At 42.3% G+C, this 23,677-nt stretch overlaps 1 protein-coding gene and 1 non-coding gene across 5 annotated transcripts in view; both read right to left on the bottom strand.

Annotated features, from left to right (window-relative positions):
- Nucleotides 1-23,677, bottom strand: part of CTPS2 (CTP synthase 2) — a 358,316-nt gene that overhangs the window by 123,208 nt on the left and 211,431 nt on the right. For 3 of the 4 annotated variants that reach the window (XM_056559224.1, XM_056559225.1, XM_056559226.1), the window contains exons 12-15: nucleotides 22,688-22,792; nucleotides 22,498-22,592; nucleotides 16,627-16,689; nucleotides 10,942-10,985 (exon numbers count right to left, since the gene is read on the bottom strand). In XM_056559224.1, the coding sequence (XP_056415199.1) occupies nucleotides 10,942-10,985; nucleotides 16,627-16,689; nucleotides 22,498-22,592; nucleotides 22,688-22,792 (307 nt within the window). The remainder of the gene's footprint in view (nucleotides 1-10,941; nucleotides 10,986-16,626; nucleotides 16,690-22,497; nucleotides 22,593-22,687; nucleotides 22,793-23,677) is intronic. The other variant, XM_056559228.1, reaches the window with a different exon arrangement.
- LOC130359833 (U2 spliceosomal RNA) lies at nucleotides 12,783-12,969 on the bottom strand. The gene has a single exon (XR_008890479.1). It is a non-coding gene; the product is annotated as a U2 spliceosomal RNA (small nuclear RNA).

Raw genomic sequence — 23,677 nt, 5'->3', positions numbered from 1 at the left:
AGCTGCCTATTTTACTTATAGGCAGAACCAGCCCTGGCTATATACAGTAGAGTAACAGATAGAGCAAGGTCATTGGTATAACCTAAGATACAGACTCTAGGGTCCATTGGAACTATAACACAATACTAATTGTAATTGATAATTTTATAATCCTGAGGGTGTCGTGGGCATCATGAGTCCTACTCATGATACCTACTTTACGCAGGAATGCCAGGGTTTGATACACCCTATTCACTATATTTGAGATAATTGCCACCCCCCACCCCCCCCCCCCCCACACACTTTCCTAGAGATTGCTTTGCTATTGCTTCTAACAAAGATCACCATTGTTCTACGCTCTCTAATCCTACCTGACACCATTCTAAGAAATCTCTCACTGGATGTAGCTCATTAAATTTAACTAACAAAATTTGATATCATTTAGAAATAAAACCTGATGATTGCCCAGTTTTAACCCCAATATCCAAAGAGGGATCTTTAACCTCTTCAGGACACATGTCGTACCGGTACGTCATGGGACCATGGTACTTCAGGACCCATGACGTACATGTAGGGGCGTGGGAATTTCTGTCCTTGCCACGCAGCGGGCAGGGATCGGGGTGACTGCTGATATCGATCAGCAGGCACCACGCGCAAATGCTTAGGGGGGTCATCAGACCCCCCCATGTCGGTGATTAGGGGTCTATGGTGACCCGGAATATAAGGGGGATCGCGGTTGTCCAAGACAACGATGATCCCCCTGAAGGGATAGGAGTGAGGTGGCAGGGGTGCCACCCCTCCTATCCCTGCTATTGGTTGTATAGACGCGATGACCAATAGCAGATCGGGGCGGGGGGGTTACTTTCAGTTACCCCGTTCTGCCCACCAACAATAGGCGGGGCAGAGGGGGAAACCGACAGGGACCGGCGCCGAAGGTCACTTACTGATCTGCGGAGGCTGCGGGGGCGACGGTGATCGGCGGTGTCCTGCGGTTGACTCCCTGGATCCTACGGAAGCCTCTGAGTTGCCTAGCAACATCTGGAGGGCTACAGTCTGAGACCACTATACAGTGGTCTCTATACTGTAGCCCTCCAGATGTTGCAAAACTACACTACCAGCATGCCCAGACAGCTGTTTGGGCATGCTGGGAGTTATAGTTTTTCAACAGCTGGAGGTCTACAATTTAGAGACCACTGCACAGTGATCTCATAACGGTAGCCCTCTAGATCTTGCAAAACTACAACTCCTAGCATGCCCACACAGCAGTTTGCTGTCTGTGCATGCTGGGATTTGTAGTTTTTGCAACATCTGGAGGGCCACAGTTTGGAGATCACTGTGCAAAACAGCTGTCTTGGCATGCTGGGAGTTGTAGTTGCGCACCTCCAGCTGTTGCATAACTACATCTCCCAGTATGGCCTTCGGCGATCAGTACATGCTGGGAGTTGTAGTTTTGCAACAGCTGGAGACACACTGGTTGGAAAATACTGAGTTAGGTAACAAAACCTAACTGAACATTTCCAAACAGTGTGCCTCCAGCTGTTGCAAAACTACAACTCCCAGCATGCATGGTCTTTCAGTACATGCTGGGAGTTGTAATTTTGAAACAGCTGGAGGTTTGCAAATTTTTTGCAGCAGCGCAAACTCCTAGCGGGAAACTCACCGTAACCCACTAGTGCGAATGTACCCTAAAAACACTACACTACACTAACACATAATTAAGGGTAAAATTTATAACCCCATTTTTTCTGAGTAAGAACATACCCCATATGGGGATGTAAAGTGCTCTGCGGGCGAACTACAATGCTCAGAAGAGAAGGAGCGCCATTGGGATTTTGAAGAGAAAATTTGTCCGGAATTGAAGGCCACGTGTGTTTACAAAGCCCCCATAGTGGCAGAACAATGGACCCCCCACATTTGACCCCATTTTGGAAACTACACCCCTCACGTAATGTAATAAGGGGTACAGTGAGCATTTACGCCCCACAGGTGTCTGACAGATTTTTGGAACAGTAATCCGTGAAAATGAAACATTTTATTTTTCATTTGCACAGCCCACTGTTCCAAAGATCTGTCAAACGCCAGTGGGGTGTAAATACTCACTGCACCCCGTATAAAATTCTGTGAGGGGTGTAGTTTCCAAAATGGGTTCACATGTGGGGGGTCCCACTGTTCTGGCACCACGGGGGGGGCTTTGTAAACGCACATGGCCCCTGATTTCCATTCCAAACAAATTCTCTTTCAAAAAGCTCAATGTCGCTCCTTCTCTTCTGAGCATTGTAGTTCGCCAGCAGAGCACTTGATGTCCACACATGGGGTATTTCCTTACTCAGAAGAAATGGGGATACAAATTTTTGGGGGCATTTTATCCTATTATCCCTTGTAAAAATTTAACATTTGAGGGAAAACTAGCATTTTAGTGAAAAAAAAAATTATTATTTTACACATCCAACGTTAACGAAAAGTCGTCAAACACCTGTGAGGTGTTAAGGCTCACTGGACCCCTTGTTATGTGCCTTGAGGGGTGTAGTTTCCAAAATAGTATGCCATGTGGAGTTTTTTTTTGCTGTCCTGGTACCATAGGGGCTTCCTAACTGGGACATGTCCCCCAAAAAACATTTCAGCAAAATTTGCTTTTCAAAAGCCAAATGTGACTCCTTCTCTTCTGAGCATTGTAGTTCACCCACAGAGCATTTTACGTCCTAACATGGGGTATTTCTATACTCAGAAGAGATGGGGTTCCAAATTTTGGGGGGCATTTTGTCCTATTTTCCCTTGTAAAAATTAAAAATTTGAGGGAAAACTAGCATTTTAGTGAAAAAAAAATTTACACATCCAACTTTAACGAAAAGTCGTCAAACACCTGTGGGGTGTTAAGGCTCACTGGACCCCTTGTTACATGCCTTGAGGGGTGTAGTTTCCAGAATAGTATGCCATGTGTTTTTTTTGCTGTTCTGGCACCATAGGGGCTTCCTAAATGTGACATGCCCCCCAAAAACCATTTCAGAAAAACTCCCTCTCCAAAGTCACTCCTTCCCTTCTGAGCCCTTTACTGCGCCCACTGAACACTTTACATACACATATGAGGTATTTTCTTACTCAAGAGAAATTGGGTTACACATTTTTGGAAGATTTCTCTCCTTTTACCCCTTGTAAAAATTCAATAACTGGGTCTACAAGAACATGCCAGTGTAAAAAATTAAGATTTAGAAAATTTGGAGAAAAATTGGAAAATTGCTGCTATTACTTTGAAGCCCACTGATGTAATCCAAAAGTAAAAACATGGCAACTTTATGATGCCAACATAAAATAGATATATTGTATATGTGAATCAATATATAATTTATTTGGAATATTCATTTTCCTTATTAGCAGTGAGCTTCAAAGTAAAAAAAAAAATGCAAAAATTTTACCACTAACATAAAGTAGAATATGTCACGAAAAAACAAACTCGGAATCAGAATGAAAGGTAAAAGCATCCCAGAGTTATTAATGCTTAAAGTGAAAGTGCAAAAAATGGCCGAGTCCTTAAGGGGTACTCCGGTGCTTAGACATATTATCCCCTATCCAAAGGATAGGGGATAAGATGCCTGATCGCGGGAGTCCCGCCGCTGGGGACCCCCGTGATCTTGCACGCGGCACCCCATTTGTAATCAGTCCCCAGAGGGTGTTTGCTCCGGGTCTGGTTACCAGCGACCACATAGCCGGCAGCGTGTGATGTCACGCCTCCTCCCCCGTGTGATGTCACGCTCCGCCCCTCAATGCAAGCCTACGGGAGGGGGCGTGATAGCTGTCATGTCCCCTCCCGCAGGCTTGCAAAGAGGGGCGGAGCGTGACGTCACACGGGGGCGGAGGCGTGACGTCACACGCCGCCGGCCGTGTGGTTGCCGGTTATCAGACCCGGAGTGAACAGGCTCGGGGGACTGATTACAAACTTTGGATAGGGGATAAGATGTCTAAGCACCGGAGTACCCCTTTAAAGGGCTACTCCAGTGTTTTGAACATTTTGTTCAAAAAGCTCGGAGCCAGAGGCTGTGCTCGTGAGGTCCCGGGCCCATCCCCTCACGCCCCCTCTATTCATGTCTATGGTTGACACACCCCCTACCATATACATGAATGAAGGGGGCATGGTGTGACGTCATCAAATGGCGTGGTCGTGACGTCACAACCACTGCCGCAGGAACCCAGTATTGGTTTAGTGCTGCGGGAGATCGCGGGGGCCCCAGTAGCGGGACCCCGCGATCAGACATCTTTGGATTGGGGATAAGATGTCTAGCAGTGGAGAACCCCTTTAATACCGACAAGGATCGTAGCTTTTATTGGGCTTGAAGGGCACGTCTCAATTGCAGGTATTGAAAAAAGAATTGTCAGGGAAGTTTTCTTTAAATTCTCCAAATGTTCAAATAAGTAGTAAGAAAACATTTATCAGCTCACCTGAGCATTCAGTGCAGGGCAGTCCTCGATGCAATCACAAACAACTGAAAGAGCCAGCACCGTAAAAACAAACATTTATTGGATTCCTTTAAAATTCCATTTGGAGGGGCAGTATAAGAAAGTACATCAGAGGATATCGCAACAGTAACAGCATAGGATACATCCCTTTGCGCCGAAGCATTACAAGTCAACAGGTCCTTAAATAAGTTTGTCACCCACAAGGCCCTAGATTTCCTCCATATTTCAAGTCCCTCCATTTTCCCAAATTCTGAAAAACAAGAGTTTTCCGCCCATTTTGTATCGATTGCCTAAACTGAATATAAATGTTATGAAAAAGATTAAGTGGCAGCCATATGGGGGGGTTATGAAGAATATATAGAAGTTGGGGCATATAAATCAGTTTAAAAAGGTTTAATTTGCCCACAACTGAGATAGAAAGTCTACGCATTAGCCTGAGGGAAGTTGTACTGTGCAGATTGCGGCTATTTAGATAATGATAATAATAACATGTCAGACTACTGAGGGGTTGAGGGAAGTTGTACTGTGCAGCTATCTATACTTAGTCAGCCTATTGGCCTGCCCTTTGACACATCCCACCTTACTACTGGAATGACACACTGTAACAAATCTCATCATGTTGCTGGCTGAGCGAGTGGTTTGGATCCTGGTTGTCTAACTTTCTAGCGGCAGGCAGAGCGGCGCTGGCCCCCATCAAGAGAGCGCCTTAGGCAGCTGCCTATTTTGCCTATAGGCAGAGCCGGCCCTGCTGGACCGCCTCCTCACTCCCCTTCCAATCCCTGTTCCTGCTTGATTGACAGCCTTGAAGCCAAGCCTGACTGTCAATTAAGCAGGGACAGTCATATACAAATTATAGGGCATATTGTACAGCAGGAGCTATGGTAAGACTTCAAATATGTACCTCCAAGAGAGACCCTAATAAAAATCTATGAGATTTAGTGATTACTTTTTTGACCAGCTAAATGGTGCACTTGTCTCAGTGCCAAAGGTATATACAGATGTCATGGGACTAGAGTCAATAAATGGGCTTTCCTGCACCAATTTTCAGGTCAAGCATTCCAGAATAGTCAACTGAAGCATAGTCAGGAATGTAACCAAGGGTCATTAGTAGGAAAAAGATCAGGATGTGACATCCAGAGGATGAGACAGAGCCATAGTAAGAGGTCGGCAAGCAGTCAGAAAAAATATTGAGACCGTTATTAACAAATATTATGATGTATCTGGGGGCAAAGCAGTCCGCTTTAAAGTGTGCACTTTAAAGTGACTCTGTCACCTCTATTTGTTGCTAACAGCTGCAGACAATTAAAGGCCGGTACATCAATCAAGGAGGGGCTGGCAAGTAAGGGAACGTAAGCAGGGCGTGCAAGGCAGCAGCAATTGAGCAGCTTGGCCCCACCCCTCTGACACTTGGTTGAGAAGTAAAAAAGCAAATGTATAAGTCTGCAATCACCATCAGCTCCAGGAAAGGTACCGTTTATTTTTATTCTCTAAGTCAGTGTTTCCTAACCAGGGTGCCTCCAGATGTTGCAGAACTACAACTCCCAGCATGTCGGGCTGCCAAAGGCTGTCCGGGCATGCTGGGAGTTGTAGTTTTGCAACACCTGAAGGCACCCTGGTTGGGAAACACTGCTCTAAGTTATCTAATGCTGTTTGCAGTAAATAGATGTGATTGATCCCCTGTAAATAATCTGCCATGACTAAGGCTATAAAGCAAGTCTGAATACAATGGTAATGATATGCAATAGGAAGCACACAGATGACTGGCTGACAGAACCCAGACACTATAAAACAGCTAGCAATAGATATTAGTATGCAGCAGACATCATCCAGGATGGCAGCATTTGCCTGCAAACAATAAGGAGAACACACAAGAAAAGCAGCACTTTAGTTAACATAATATACTAAAGCTGCATTTTTTTTTGCCTCTGGCAGTATATAAGGAGTGTTCACACTTGCCATACTTCAGAAAAACACTTTTTTAAACTTTTTGTGACATGGCATTTTTCTCTGGGCAATGGTGGGCATTTATGGTAAACAGCAGAAAGGTCCAGGAGGCTGGATATAAAATCATTAAGTTTTCCCCAAGTCATACAGCAAGGCAGAGATCATTCTGCAGATTGTCTGTGATTCTTCATTGTGATGCATGGAGCTGATATCGCTACAGCTAATATTGCTGGTGTATCAGTTTTACCTGTGCTTGCTTACTGAAAGGTCAGGCTCTCAGTGCTTGTATATACACTGTGGCTTAAAGGGGGATGGGAAGTTACATGGGCTTTAAAAGGATACTGAAATATATACATATTACCAGAGAACTAGAACAGCCCTACCTTTTCAATATAATCTCAGCTGAAATACTTAAAGGGGTACTCCGGTGGAAAACTTTTTTTTTTTCTAAATCAACTGGTGTCAGAAAGTTAATCAGATTTGTAAATGACTTCTATTAAAAAATATTTACCCCTCCGGTATTTTTTAGCAGCTGTATGCAACAGAGGAAATTATTTTCTTTTTGAACTTCTTTTTTGTCTTGCCCACGGTGCTTTCTACTGACACCTCTGTCCGTGTCAGGAACTGTCCAGAGCAGCATAGGTTTGCAATGGGGATTTTCTCCTGCTCTGGACAGTTCCTGATTCGGGCATCAGGTGTCAACAGAGAGCACTGTGGACAAGACAAAAAAGAAATTCAAAAAAGAAAAAAAATTCCTCTGTAGCATACAGCTGCTAAAAAGTACTGGAAGGGTAAAGATTTTGTAATAGAAGTCATTTACAAATCTGTTTAACTTTCTGGCACCATTAACCCCTTGGGGACGGAGCACATTATAACCCTAAGGACGGTAGCATTTTTTGCAATTCTGACCACTGTCACTTTAAGCATTAATAACTCTGAGATGCTTTTACTTTTCATTCTGATTCCGAGACTGTTCTTTCGTGACATATTCTACTTTATGTTAGTGGTAAATTTTTGTCGATACTTGCATAATTTCTTGGTGAAAAATTCCAAAATTTGATGAAAAAATTGAAAATTTTGCATTTATCTAACTTTGAAGATCTCTGCTTGTAAGGAAAAAAGACATTCCAAATAAATTATATATTGATTCACATATACAATATGTCTACTTTATGTTTTTCATCGTAAAGTTGACAAGTTTTTACTTTTGGAAGACACCAGAGGGCTTCAAAGTTCAGCAGCAATTTTCATATTTTTCACAAAATTTTCAAAATCGGAATTTTTCATGGACCAGTTCAGTTTTGAAGTGGACTTGAGGGGTCTTCATATTAGAAATACCCAATAAATGACCCCATTATAAAAACTGCACCCCTCAAAGTATTCAAAATGACATTCAGTAAGTGTGTTAACCCTTTATGTGTTTCACAGGAATAGCAGCAAAGTGAAGGAGAAAATTCAAAATCTTCATTTTTTACACTTGCATGTTCTTGTAGACCCAGTTTTTGAATTTTACAAGGGGTAATAGGAGAAAAAGCCCCACAAAATTTGTAACCCAATTTTTCTCGAGTAAGGAAATACTTCATATGTGTATGTGCTCGGCAAGCGCAGTAGAGGGCTCAGAAGGGAAGGAGAAACAATGGGATTTTGGAGAGTTTTTCTGAAATGGTTTTTGGGGGGCATGTCACATTTAGGAAGCCCCTATGGTGCCAGAAAAGCAAAAAAAAACAAAAAAAAACACATGGCATACTATTTTGGAAACTACACCCCTCAAGGCACGTAACAAGGGGTCCAGTGAGCTTTAACACCCCAGAGGTGTTTGATGACTTTTCGTTAAAGTCGGATGTGTAAATGAAAAAAAAAATGTTCACTAAAGTGCAGTTTTCCCCCCCAAATTTACAATTTTTACAAAGGGTAATGGGAGAAAATGCCCAAAATTTGTAACCCCATCTCTTCTGAGTATGGAAATACCCAATGTTACATTCTGCCTTGTTAGCATTTGCATCTTGTCTGGTATATCTGATTGTCTGGTAGTTCTCTTGTTACTGTTTCTGGCCTATGACCGACTATGTTTATTATTTGTTTTTACGCCACTACACTGTAGAGCAGGGAGGGACTGGCTCCAAGTTGTCGAATCACTGTTTAGGGTGTTTGGGCAAGTAGGCAGCGAGAGTGTCACTAGGGACAGCTTAGGGCTCACTATCCCAGTCCCCCCAGTCGGTAGTGACATCGGAACTAAATGTTCCGAACTCTGGGGATTGTAGTACCCCTTTAATAGAAGACAAGATCCTATAGCTAACAATCATGATACGCATGTGAACAGGCAAGAAAATTTGTTGGTACATATTTTACTAGCTCCTCTTATTTACTTTTAGTAGAATAAGTAGGAGAATGCAGCCAGCAGCAGGTTAAACAGTAGACTTTTAACAAAAGAGAATTAGCACAGGAACAAACTACAGCACAAGCACATGAGCACAGAGGAATGTTAGCCCAGCCTTCGTTTTCTGTACTTTATCCCAGCCTGTTCTAGATGATACAGGGACTAGAGCCCTGTGCAGGACTGTGTTCCTAATCCCACACCCACCCTCTCCTACTGGATTTCTGACCATTACTGCCTGCTCCCACTACATGTGTGTCCAATCTTGCCCACTTCAACAAACATTTTGTCAGAGTTTTATAGATAGTACCCCAAAGCCATTTCATTACCCCTTTGTACCATTTCATCACCCTCTCGAACAAGATCATTCTTTCGGAGACAGAATTTCAGCAGTAGGAACTCAGCCGCACGAAATTTGGCAATGTGCATTGTGCAGCGGAATCACTGACCGCAATGGAATTCTGATGCACTGGAATTTTCTAAGCAAATTTCTAAGCAAAATTACATTGTGTAGTATGAACCTAGCCATAACAGTTAAAAGATTAGGCTATGCAATGTACTAAGCCTATTATTTCCATATTACATAGACATCTAATCCCCCATCTCACTTTCAACCATCCCAGCTCTCTTTATTATGAGCAGTTCCCTCATTATATTTCTGTAGTATTTTACATCTTCAAATGGAGATTTATTAGTTAAGCCAATGTGTTTAAACTCTGCATCAGTGATAATCTGCTCAATTTGTGCTAGCACACTGTGAACATCCCACAGACTTCGGCAAGCGTGGACAGAAAACTATATTTGGTTTAAGCAGTTATTTGGAAACAAATTCTAGCGTTAAGTCATATCATTTGTTTTGTTTAAAAAAAAAATTACTGGCATAAAAACATGGTAAACAACAGCTGAGAATGTCTCATATGTATACTAGTAGACAGAGAACATCGATTCCTAAGACTAAATAAAACACACTGGAATAAATGGCCTCCAGCAATAACCCAGACCCAAAATCCTAGCCATAGAAATGCTGCAAATATATTGTACTGAAATGACATCTTATGGTACCATTACATTACTTGGGAGAGCATTGGTCTAGGCTGTGTTCTATCACGTGATCTGGACATTACGGATCTGTTATTTTTGCCAGCAAATAGATTAATATGTAGATTACTATGTTAACGGGGTACTCCACCCCTAGATGTCTGATCGCAGGGGTCCCGCCGGTGGGGACCCCCGCGATCTCGGCTGCGGCACCCCAGACATCTGGTGCACGGAGCGAACTTCGCTCTGTGCAGGATGACTGGCGATGCGGGGAGGAGGCTTGTGACATCAAGGTCATGCCCCCTCCCATAGACTTGCATTGAGGGGGCGTGACCGTGACATCACGAGCCTCCAGCACTGCACCCGATGCTCTAAACGAACGCCGGGTGCAGCAGGGAGATCGCGGAGGTCCCCAGTGGCGGGACCCCCGCAATCAGACATCTTATCCACTATCCTTTGGATATCCCTTTAATCATGACCTGATTCTGATCATAACTACAGCATACTCTAGCATTAAAACTTAGAAGCCCCCAAATTATTAAAAAGAAGGACCCCCATCACTACAGTACCTGACATGGCTTTGTTTGATGGCTGTCTGTTGCCATGAATTCAACGATTGTAGCGTCCTTTATGTTCAGCTGATCTGCAAGGCTTCATGATTTTTTTATTTTTTTTATTTTGGCACTCTGCCAAGACTGCCACAATAAAAATAATAAGCTTTAACTTACCTTCCACCACTTCCCATCGGTTGCTCTGAAATCGGTGTATCGTCTCCAGCCATGGTCTTCTTGCTGCTTCTACAGTCCAACAAGTCACACTGTGGTCAGCTAATCGTCGGCCTCAGCGATGTCCTGTCCTGGCTGGTAATAGGCTAAGCGGCAGTGTCATTTAACGGGCTTGCTCCCACCTTCATTCTGGTGCCTGGGCCAGTAACATGACACTGCTGCTCAACCTATCACCGTAAGACATTGCTGCGGCTGCGAATAGCTGACCACAGTGTGTCGTCACAGGTCCCAAAAATCAGGGCTGTAGGAAGGGAGACCGATTCCAGTGGCACCGCAGTCCGGGCAGAATGCCAAAAAATCACTGCATAAACCTTTAATACATTTTAGAGCAGTCATCAGCAAAAGAAAAGTAAATGTGGATTGCCTACTCACCACTGGATTCTTTGTGTTTGGGTCAAATTCTGTAGAGTTTGCATCTGCACAAGACAAAAAATGTATATTAAATAGATACACTATGCTGTAGCTTTATACCATAAATAGTAAATTTTTTTGCTTTATTTCTAAAACTATAGATAAATAACATTCATCAGATTCTATAAATGTTGAAGCCCTACCACTTAGACCCCACTGATCACTAATACAAGGGCCCTTAGTTGTACTCACCAAGATGTCCGTGGTGAAGAGAAGCTTGTATTGTTGAGAAGGCAAGCAGCATTTTAGCTGTCTAGCATAGAATGACATTATAAAATAATCTTGTCTTTCTTTGGGGGGTGGGGGAGCTTACAGCTTTTTTTTATTAAGTCATATACATTAGCCAAATTTATATAGTGACCCAGATGGATGTTGCCAATAGTTCAAATACAAAAAGTATCAGAAGGGTACTAATCAGGGGTCAAGTCCTGGGGAAAAAAAAGTGTGAGAACTCGCACCCAAGATTTTCCTCCTTTGGATAGGGGATAAGATGTCTGATCCCGGGGATCCTGTCGCTGGGGACCCCCAAGATCTCTCCTGCAGCACCCCCATTTCTAAGCTGTACAGAGCGAGGATAGCTCTGTGGCTGATGACGGGTGATGCAGGGGACGGAGTATCGTGACATCATGACCCTGCCCCCTCGTGATGTCACACCCCGCCCCACCCCCTCAATGCAAGTCTATGGGAGGGGGGCGACTAACTGTGCATCTGAGAAACAGGGGTGCTGCAGGAGAGATCGTGGGGGTCCCCGGGATCAGACATCTTCTCCCCTATCCTTTGGATAGGGGAAAAGATGTCTAGGGGGGAGTACCCCTTTAAGGACTGGTCCTTCAGGATTCCAGCTAATGGGAACTGTGTTCCTGCGGTGAAAAAAGTGCAGGAACTCAGTTCCCACGCGTTCCTACAGGACTTGAGCCCTGGTACAAATTATATAATTGAATTCCCATCCTCTACAATACTGTAAAAATGTAACATTTATTATAAATTACCTTGCAGTTTAAAAACCCAGCAATGCTGTGGTTGCTCAAATCTAGTATTTGCCAACTGGACTGGAATGGTATGGTACAACATATTTTGTGTCAAGTGTTTGCAGTTGCTTTTTTTTTTTTTTTTTAAAGCCGAGGAACGTGCTCTCGATTCACCCAAAGTGCAAGAAAAAGTGCAAACGTGTTACACTAAAAAACGTGCACAAAGGATGCGGTCTATCGCAAGCCCTTCTCCGATAGGAGAGAGCCCCCCCCCCCCCAACAAACCTTACCCTTCGCCTCCGGACCAAAAGGTACCTGCGAGGTTCCAGGTTCGATGTCCCTTTTCGCCGAAGCTACTAGGGGACCACAAATGCTCCCGGCATCCCCCTTGGCGTTAGCCAAGGTATCTGCCCTCAGAGCCGATAACGGTAGGTACCCTGCCAAAGCAGGAGTACCCGGGGTGTTTGCAGGGAGGTGCGGAACCTAATGGCCACACACCTCCCCTAGACCGCCAGGAGGGACACCCAGAAGGGCTACCGCATCCTGACAAAACCTGTGAACACACAACACGCAAAAAGTGACACAGTGAGACAAAAATAAATAAATAAGTGAATGTGTGCAGATATACTGCCCGGACATCCGGTCGGATCTATAAAAAAAGAAGGCCGGGAATCAAGAGGCGAGTGCCACAAGGTGAAGAGATTATGGTGCCCGTGCTTCAACTCAGTGAGCCAATACTCCCAGTGAGTTTCGGCACCTCGGGGTCACCACTCCCCGAGGCACAAAAGTACCTCGGCTCTAGACCCTCTCAGCCTCATGGCGAGACCCTGAGGGAACAGGTCACATCAGGGCAGCCGTCGAGCTGATTCCTCAGAACCAGCCCCGGAAAGCCCTGGTACACCTGCATCCTCCATGCAGCACCCATCCCCACCAGCCCCATACCGGCGTAGTTTGCCACCGGCATGAAAACTGATAAGAACAGATACTACACTTGATCTTAGCCAAAAGGCCGAGAAGCGATAGTTGCACCCAACACTTCTATAGATAGATTTCCACAGCTATGGCTGTAATTAAAATGTAGTAACAAAGCAGCCCTAACATGTTTCACCATCACACATGCGGCTTCTTCAGGGAATGACCCATTTGAAGGTGATGAGCATTGTTATTAAATTTTAATGACAGCATTAGCTGTGGAAACCTTTCTATATAATTGTCGGGTGAAACTGCAGGCACTCAATATAACTGGTTTGTGTAATATGCAGTGAGCTCCTTAATTGGTGGGCTAGGTAGCTAGAATTTTATCATTTAAATTTATGCCAACAGAAGCAAGACTTGTATCAGGAAAATATAGGTCTGACATTATAGAAATATTTTAAAGTCTACATGTCTAAAGTTTCTGACATGTCCCTGGTCACTAGAGGGAAGGGGCGGAAGTGCACGACTGAGCTCTGTACCCCTTTGTTTCTGCTCAGCTCTCAAAAGCAGAAAAGTCAAGCAGAAACAAAGGGGGCAGCGTTCAGCAAAGCACTTCTGCCTCTTCCTTCTCGTAATCAATAGAGAAATCAACACCCGGACCCCCCACCAATCACAACTTCTAACATGTCACTATGTAAGAACATTGTTGAAATGGCAGGTACACTAAGAAATTCAGCACAAAATTGTAGACCTATTTAGAGAAATGCTTTTGGGTAGGGTTCTCTATGTCTCTGTTTTTGTCTAATGCCATGATTGTTTGCTGATCCACTGTTTTGTAAAGTGGTGAATTTGTTGGAACTATTAAAATAAAAAATAATGATAAAAAAACATTGGCCCAGAGCTATTGAATTGTCTGAGTGATTTTTGTTTAGACAGATAGAAACCAATCACAGCTCATTTTTCAAAATTAAAGTGAGCCATGATTGGTTGCTATCAGAGACACATTTTTGTCTCAGAGAGATTGTTAAATTCGAGCCAATGGGTTTAAAGAGGTATTCCAGGCAAACCTTTTTTTATATATATCAACTGGCTCAGGAAAGTTAAACAGATTTGTAAATTACTTCTATTAAAAAATCTTAATCCTTCCAATAGTTATTAGCTTCTGAAGTTTTCTGTCTAACTGCTCAATGATGATGTCAGGTTCCTGGAGCTGTGGATGATGGGAGAATATCTCCATAGGAACTGCACAGCTCCCGGGACGTGAGTCATCAGAAAGCAGTTAGACAGAAAACAACAACTCAACTTCAGAAGCTAATAACTATTGGAAGGATTAAGATTTTTTAATAGAAGTAATTTACAAATCTGTTTAACTTTCCGGAGCCAGTTGATATATAAAAAAAGTTTTGGGCTGGAATAGCCCTTTAAGCTTGAAATGGAAGATAATGCAAATTTTGTTTGTTTCATTTCAATATTCTACAAACATGGTAAATGACACTTTCTGACTCCTTTTAATGTCTGAAGTGTCCAGCTTCATTGGACTGAAAAAGTAAAGCTGTTCTAACGTTCGTGATGGACATCCCCTTCTATTTCATTTGAATTTTGTTGCTGTACAAATGTCAAGTCTGTCTAGGTAGGATAAGTGGACGGAAGCAGTTACAAAGATAAATGCTCCCACTGTCTTAGACATTTCCTGAAATTTATTATAATAATCTGATTAATTCAGCAGCCAGAGATAGAGAATAATGGGACTGGAAAACAATTGTGTCTCTTTGAGCTTTGTTTGATATCAGAGCTGCCTAACAGTAAAAAGTTTACAGTAAGTCAGGGGCCTAAAGGATGGTGGAGTCAACTCTATTCGCTTCCTACAGCATTTCTGCTAAACACTTGTCTGTGGAAACTATATAGGGGACACTTGTTAGATATAGGGGGCACTCGTTAGAGATAGGGGGCACTCATTAGATATAGGGGGAACTCGTTAGATATAGGGGGAACTCGTTAGATATAGGGGGCACTCGTTAGATATAGGGGGCACTCATTAGATATGAGTGCCCCCTAGGGGCACTAGTTAGAATGGTACTGGCATTGGGGGCACTCTGGCTATCATTATATCTACTTTTTATAAATTATAAACAGAATTTAGCAGTATCAATTATGTGGGGTGACAGGTGTACAGTAAAACAGCTTTGTCATAATAAGTTGAGACTCCTATAAGACGAATTATTCAATATGGTGACTGTTAATACACATCTACACTACTGCACTGTCAACATGTTCCATACTGTATTGCTGATGGGAACTACCCAGGGAAAATATAAAAAAAAAAAAGTCAGGCCCAACATTTCAGGGCAATAGGGGTACTTTTGATTTAAAATAAAAAATGTTGGACTGAAAAGAATGTGAACAAATTGGACAATTTTTTTAATGTAGACTATACGGTGACAATATATATTTAGAAATTACACGAAGAGCATAGAATGTGTGTGCCTGCATGTTTTCGTGTGTATTTTAATGTGTGTGTGCATATTGTACATGCATAAAGATACCTACGACTTCCTCTTTACAGAACCCTACCTACATCACTGTGTTAGGTGTTACCTTCCTATCAACCAGTCTGTCCCAGTGATTCACATATTCAGCTCATAATTATACTAAAGGCTATATTCACACATTGTAAATTATGCATTAAGATGCAGAGTTCCTGTGAAATGATGCAGAATTCCGTATCTCTCTGCTTACATACGGAATTTTTGCAGAACTCATGTGAAAATGGCGCATGCATTCTCCGTGCATAGAAAAAGATATTTTTTATTGATTGCTTTGATTAAATTTCGTGCAGAATCTGCACAAATTCTGAGCAAATTCCACACAAAATTTGCATCAATTCTGCATTTTAAGGAGAAAAAAAAGCCCCATTCACTTCTATGGGCTCCCCCATCCTAATTAAATTTTGGACAAGACCTCTCTTTTTGCGGAATGCAGAAATTCCACAGCGGAAAGACCGATGCAGAAATTCTACAGTGTGAATGGGACTGCGGAATCCCATTGAAGTTTATAAGGGTATTTTCACATGGCAGAATTTCTGCACATCCGTACCAATTCTGCATTCGCATTCATTTGGGTGGTTTCTGGCTTGTACGGATTTCACACAGAATTAGTGCGGATTCCGTGAAGAATCCATGCGGAATCCGCATGCTGAAAATCTGAAGTGTGAATGGGAGTGCAGTGGCTTTAATTTTATGCGGAATCCGCATGCAGAGTCTGTGCGGAAATTCTGCCATGTGAATATACCCTGAGGCTGTAAACACGTGCAGTATTTCCATGCCGATTTCTGTGCAGAAATTCTGACGTGTAAACATAGCCTAATAAATCTTGAAGCCCTGCGAACCCCCATTTCTGCCTGTGCTGCTAGACAGATGTAACATTTTTAAGTTGTTCCGCATATAAACTTTAATTTTACTGACCCACCTGCCCTGAACACATCTGAACCCCAAAAGTAAGTTTATTGCAGAAAGTTAACTGCAGTAAACAGTTTTAGGGCAGGTTAACATTTAAAAAAAAAAAAAAAATTATTTTACACATGCATTTTAGTCTGGAATCAGTAAAAAACAAAATAAAAAATCTGTCGTATTTTTATTTGCCGCCATTTTCCTTACCAATTGTGCACATAAGAAAAAACATGCCATATCGTTTTATGAAGTGCGTTCCCGGCAATACTTTAAGAGCTGTGCCCTTTAACACACTATAAAATAATACAAATACTCACCTTTCCAGTTTAAACAATTTCTTGCAAATTCCACCACAGCCATCTGCATCCCCAAGCATACCCCTAAAACATAAAGAAAGTAGTAAAAATATTACAAAACAGAACACTATGTATTATACAAGGGTCAATTTACACCACTGTTTCTGTTTAGGGTATGCAGTAGCAAAGCTGCATAAGCTGCCATTCCGCATTTGTTTTAAAGCACTTTTCAACATGGAAGCTTGCGGGCAACATATGTCACAGTATGACTATACAGTGGCATATGTTAGAGCAGTGTTTCCCAACCAGGGTGCCCCCAGATGTTGCAAAACTACAACTCCCAGCATGCCTGGACAGCCTTTGGCTGTCCAGGCATTCTGGGAGTCGTAGTTTTGCAACACCTGGGGGCACCCTGGTTGGGAAACACTGTTAGGCTGCATTCACATCTCGTTTTTGCAATACGGGTCCCGTATCAGTTTTTTTGTAAAAAATTTATATCTCAAAACCAGACAGAACCGCATATAACCATATATACCTCTGTACTGTTTTAAACCGTATACAGTTTGAAAACGGATGTCTGGTTGCATACAGTTTAATAAGTTTTTTGAAAAGAAAAAAAACCAATAAGGTTTTATGTTTGTCCTTGATTAAATAAAGTTCTTCTTGTTCTATTTGCGGGAAGAACTTTCGGCATGCACTGCGCATGTGCAAACTGCAAAACCATATTGTGCAATCCAGATGGAACCGTACGCACATACGGTTCTGAATGGTTCCCATTGACCAACATAAAAAAAAAAAAAAACGTATATACGGGTTGTATCCAGTTTTTCACCCGGACATAAAACCGTAGTAGACTACAGTTTTGTGTACGGGAAAAAAACGGATAAAACCGTAAATGATGCAAAACGTTCACAACCGGATGCTACGTTTGGCATATGGTTTTCAATGACATGTCTATACATACGGTTTGCAATACGGCTCCTAACGGTTTTTACACTGAAACAGGATGCGGGAACCGTATTGCAAAAACGAGATGTGAATGCAGCCTTAGAGGTATACGACAGAAAATTGTAGGATGACCCTAACACAGAAAAAGTTAAAGTTTAAAAATGTAACCCTAATAACAAATTTTTGGCTCCAGTAAAAACAACAGATAAGTATAATATATGAAATGAATAATGCTTGTAGTACAAAAGGCAACATAAAATCATAACATTTTCCTTATTTATTCCATTCCATTATTAATAATAATACAATAAGATATACAGTGAAACCTCGTTAAGATGACTACCTAAAATTGCATTGAATAGTCTTCTATGGGGATGGTCTTCTCAAAGAAAATGAGCACTATGCGAAATGTATGGTGGACTGAAAATCCATCACAAACAAATCTGGTCTTGATCTTCTTAGAGATTTTTAATGCATATTTCATTTAAAGAAAAGTGAAATGAAAAGCTGTTCTTTATTTCTGTAGAGATTAAAGGGTTTTTCTACTTTATTAGTGTATAAATGTTTTACAACTTTCCAATATTGTTTATGTTCTGTTTCTACATCATTTTCAAGGTATTTGTTATAGTGAACAAGATCATTTAAATCCAAAGTCACCAAGATAAATGATGTCCGAGGGCTTCCAACAAAACAAATATTCAGGCACATTTCAGCCACACAGTGCCTCTCTTAGGCCGGAACAAAGCTAGACTTTTTCTTAAGGGTCTGTTTACACGTACAGTATTATGTGCATTTTTCATGGGCAGGATTTTATGCTGCAGATTTCTATCTAAACTAAATGACTAAACAAAACTTTAAATCCTACACATTAAATCCTGCGCATCAAATATGCGCAGGATACTCTACGTGTGAATAGACCCCCAAGGGGGTATTCCCATCCCAGCCTATTTTATCCCATTTAAAGGATAGGGCATACGAAGCTGCTCGCTTGAGGCGGACCCCTGGGACCTTGCCAAACCCTAGAACAAGGACATAATTGTCCCTGGAATAAATGTAGAGCACCGCACCTCTGTGGGGCCGGTGAAAGTTTCAACAGCCCCAAAGAAAATAGCGGTGGCCGTGCACGTGTGGTGCACTCTTTTCATTCTGGAGACAATTATGCCCTTGTTTTCAGAATCGGCAGGGGTCTCACTGTTTGCACCCACACCACAGCACAGCTTTTGTGCTGATATTTATATACTGATGATTTGTTTCCTAAATGGAAAATGAAACAAATAGTCTTTATTCTTACTTAAAGATTTCTGTGGTGTTTTTGTCTTTGAGAGAAAAAAGAGAAATGTGTCAGACATGCGTTCTGCTCCTCCCCTACCTTTTTTCAGTGTTAAAGATAGCAGGAAGTTTTATACTGCAGCTGAAAGTGTAGACAGAGCATACATGGAGGACAACTCACACAGCCTGTAGACAAGGGGAAAAGCCCACACAAGGAATCATAATTGTAGACTGAAACTTAAGGAGTACCTATCAGCATCTAAGCTTGCCCTAATCCCCCTCCCCATCTGTCCCTGACAATGACCAAGTCTATCCCTGCATTTATTTTGCTTTAAAAAACCATAAAAATACCTTTTTTCTATGCACTTCAGTAGCTTAGTTGTAGGCACAGAGCAGGGGAGCAACTCACACAGCCTGTAGACAAGGGGTAAAACCCACACAAGGCATGGAAGAATTATATGGGCTGTGTATAAGTGTAAAGGGAAAGCAGAGCACCCACAGTAAACTCTACACTCCTGAAGACACAAACCTCACATACTGACTACCAGGAGGTCTAAAAATAAATAAAGGAATCATAATTGTAGACTGAAACTTAAAGATTACCTATCACGATATAAACTTTCCCTAATCCCATGTGTCCCTGCCTCTGACATCCTATCCCTGCATTTATTTTTCTTTAAAAAACCCTAAAAATACCTTTTTTCTATGCACTTCAGTAGCTCAGTTGTAGGCACAGAGCAGGGGAGGTTGTCATAGCAACAGCAAGTCCATGGAGAGATCAAATAAGCAGTGCATATATAATTAGCCATGTGGCAAGTGGACAGAGTGGAGAGGAACATGAAAAAGAGAAGAGGGAATGTATCCTCTCTGTTGCTCCCTGCTTGTGTACAGCTCAGTGCTCCCTCCTTCCTGCCTGTCAGAGAGACAGTAGCTGCACTGAGCTGATTCCAGACTCACTTGCTGAGTCCGAAATGCTTGCTAGGGAGACCCCTAGAGGAGACGTTTTTAAAGTTAAAAAAAGGAGGATTTTTTTTTTTTAAATAAAAGCAATTAAAAAGTTGTTCAGTAGGGCTTTATCTTTAATATATAAAAAGTTTGTTTCATGAGAGGTACACTTTAAAGGGGTATTCCATAAAAAAACATTTTGTTTTTCATATCAACTGGCTCCAGAAAATTAAACAGATTTGTAAATTACTTCTAATCAAAAAAATCCTAATCCTTCCAGTACTTATCAGCTGCTGAAGTTGAGTTGTTATTTTCTGTCTGACAACAGTGCTCTCTGCTGACACCTCTTCTCTGTCTCAGGAACTGTCCAGAGCAAGAGAGGTTTGCTATGGGGATTTGCTTCTACTCTGGATAGTTCCTGAGACAGACAGAGGTGTCAGCAGACAGCGCTGTTGTCAGACACAAAAGAACAAGTCAACTTCAGCAGCTGATAAGTACTGGAAGGATTAAGATTTTTTAATAGAGGTAATTTACAAATCTGTTTAACTTTCTGGAGCCAGTCAATATGAAAAAACATTTTTTTTTAACAGGAATACCCATTTAAATGGGCATTGTCAGATGCAAAAACTTTTAATATGTTGTACAACCTTTATAATATAATGTTATTTCCTTTTTATAGAAATTGTGCACGTAAGTAAGTGGGGGTGGGCTAGCACTCCTCTGGGCTCTCTCCGGTCTGATAGGACAGGAGAGAGCACAGAGGGATACTATAAGACAGTATAAAGCACAGAGGAGTGCTATCAGACAGGAGAGAGCACAGAGGAGTATTATCAGCAGGAGAGAGCACAGAGGAGTACTATCAGACAGGAGAGAGCACGGAGGAGTGCTTTCAGACAGGAGAGAGCACAGAGGAGTGCTATCAGACAGGAGAGAGCACAGAGAAGTGCTAGCCCACCCCCACTTACTGGACTTTGCCCATGCCTGTGCTTCAGCTTGGACAAAGCCATGATTTTAGATGCCATGATTTCTATAAAAAGGAAATACAATTTTATTTTAAAGAATATTAGAAAGGTTAATGTTTTGCCAAGATGTTCAACAGATAATGTTTTAAGCTCAAGATAAGCAATAATATATGTAAAAATCCCTTTTCCATTTTAAGAGTGTCCAAAGTCTTTATGTTTTATTGAAAGTTATGGTGATTCAGACATTTATGATGGACTCAAAACTGTAGCCAACTCTTAGGCTGGGTCCACACTACGTTTTGTCCCATACGGGAGCGCATACGGCAGGAGGGAGCTAAAACCTCGCGCTCCCGTATGTGACCGTATGCGCTCCCGTATGTCATTCACTTCAATGAGCCGACCGGAGTGAAACGTTCGGTCCGGTCGGCTCATTTTTGCGCCGTATGCGCTTTTACAACCGGACCTAAAACCGTGGTTGGGTTTTTGCATTTATCTCACAGTGCATTGTCTAGACTAGGAAGCAGAACTAAGTGCAATATGTATGCCTCAATGCCTATGAAGGTAACTAAGAATATTCACATTTACTGACAGAAAACAAATCTCTTGAAACTGGGAACATACAAAACAGTGTTAGCTAACAGTAATAACTGAAAGTGTCACAGCAAGCAGGGAAACCAGATCAAATAAGGCCCCCCTCCAGTCACAACCTCCAGAGCAGTAGTGTGCCCTGCCTTGATGGTAGTTATATATCTAATTGTTGTTAAAGGGGTACTCCACTCCTAGGCATCTTATCCCCTATCCAAAGGACAGGGGATAGGATGTCTGATCACGGGGGTCCCGCCGCTGGGATCCCCGCGATCTCTGTGCAGCACATGGTGTTCATTTAGAATGCTGGGTGTGGGCGGCGGGGGTTGTGATGTCACGGCCACGCCCCTCGTGACATCACACCATGCCCCCCTCAATGCAAGTGGGGGGGGGCGTGGCTGTCATCACACCCCCTCCCATAGACTTGCATTGAGGGGGCGTGGTGTGACATCGCAAGGGGCGTGGCCGTGATAACACAACCCCCACTGGTCTGCTCCAAGCATTTGAAACAAAATGTTCCAAACGCTGTAGCAGCGGAGTACCCCTTTAAGGTGCTAAGTACACACGATGAGCAGTCAGATTATGGTCTGATGAACGTTGATGTTGATAACATATTCTACAAGATCCATTCTTATGCCATCCATGTAGACTCTGCATAATAGGGAGAAAGATATGCAGCCCACCAGCCATGTTGCCTCTGCTGCTGGTTCTATGGTATGTGGGACATATGCAAACATATTAGAAGTGAACAAGAGAGGAATAGACTGATACTAGAGACATGAATAAAAGAACAGTCCTGATCAAAGTGCAGTATATAAAATGAACACATTAGAAAGTGAAGTAAGTCATATCTGTTGTTCATAGCAAATTTATATGTTTTATATCATCTTAGCAAACTTCTTCTTCTGATCTTTACCTAATATAAAGAGTTAAATCTCTCGACTGGTTCTCATCCTTCTTTAACTTAACAAGGTTTAATTGCTTTAATGCACTAGGTCAGTCACCTGTCCTCTCGCCCTCTGACTTCTAATGAGAAATCTTCTTCTCTGTAAATTGTATAATTCATCTCATAGACGCGATAATTGCCACAAGGCTCCACGGCACACTCCTGTCCCAGCACATCTATTCTATTTGTCCACATCATTTTTCTATTCCTGGACTCGGATAAATAACTTGGCCGTACCTAGGAAGGGAATCTTTCTTTCTCTTGCCCAGGTAATTGCTTGAAGCTTTCCTTCGGTTCCTCGTGATCCAAATCCGCCAGGAACTATTATACCCCTGGGAATAAAAAGACAAGTAATCTCTGCATCCTATTGTGACACATAGGCTGTGAAAAAATAGATAGGTTTTAACAAATGATCTTTGATACCTACACAGGTGCATTAGAAGAAACTACTACTTGCATATCATGCAGCATTAGAACCTTTACGTTCATGCACATGGCAGAGCCACAGGCGCTTCTACAGGAAAATATATATCTGTAAAATGTCAATGGAGAAAGCTGTAATCATATTTCATACAGGATCTGTCTGAAAAAAAATCTCTGTATATTTCATAGAAAGCCACGCGTAATGATCTGCATGTGCCAAATGGTGCTTTGCTTGCCTCTGTAGGAAATCAATATGGAAGTGTCCTCTAGAAGTCTATGGGTGAAGTACTGCAACTCCTAAAGGTTGTAAGGTCTCATAACACAGTAGTAAATCTTTAGACAACATATTGATTATTTATTATGTCCACAAACTTCTTATCCCGAGGCTTAATAAGGGCCCTATTACACTACATTATCAGCTTAACAGGCTGATATTGCCATGTGTAACAAGCCCAGCAATCAGCCAATGAACGAGCAAATGCTAATTCATTACCGGATCGTATCTATTTAGAAGAGTAAAAAGTCCTTGTTCAGCAGCCGCATATCTCCCCATATAATAAGGCATGTGCAGCCAACGAATAATGGAGGTAAGGGTCTATTCACACAGCCGTATTCCCGCCAGCAGAATTCCGCCTGAAATGAAACCCCAATACACTTTTATGGGATTCCGCACTCCCATTGACACTTCGGAAATCCTGCAAGTGGGATTTCCGAAGTGTCAACGGGAGTGCGGAATCCCATAGAAGTGTATTGGATTTCCAAAGTGTCAATGGGAGTACTTGCCACAGCAGCGTGCACCCGTGTATTGGGTTTAGGTGCTGGCTACATTTTCAGTTTTTTTTTTCTTTGCTGTGCAAATTTGGGGGGAGTGGCTCCCTCTGTAGCCGTGCATCCCCTCCCCTATTTTCACAGGAGGTGGTTTGGATCGTTAGTGGATCCAACATGTCACCCAGCCTGAGGTAGGTGAGTGTTTAGGGACCCATCCGATAAGAGG

This window comes from Hyla sarda, chromosome 2, assembly GCF_029499605.1.
Source record: "Hyla sarda isolate aHylSar1 chromosome 2, aHylSar1.hap1, whole genome shotgun sequence".
NCBI lineage: Eukaryota > Metazoa > Chordata > Amphibia > Anura > Hylidae > Hyla > Hyla sarda.
The sequence above is the reverse complement of the archived record's forward strand: the minus strand, read 5'-3'. Positions and strand labels throughout refer to the sequence as shown.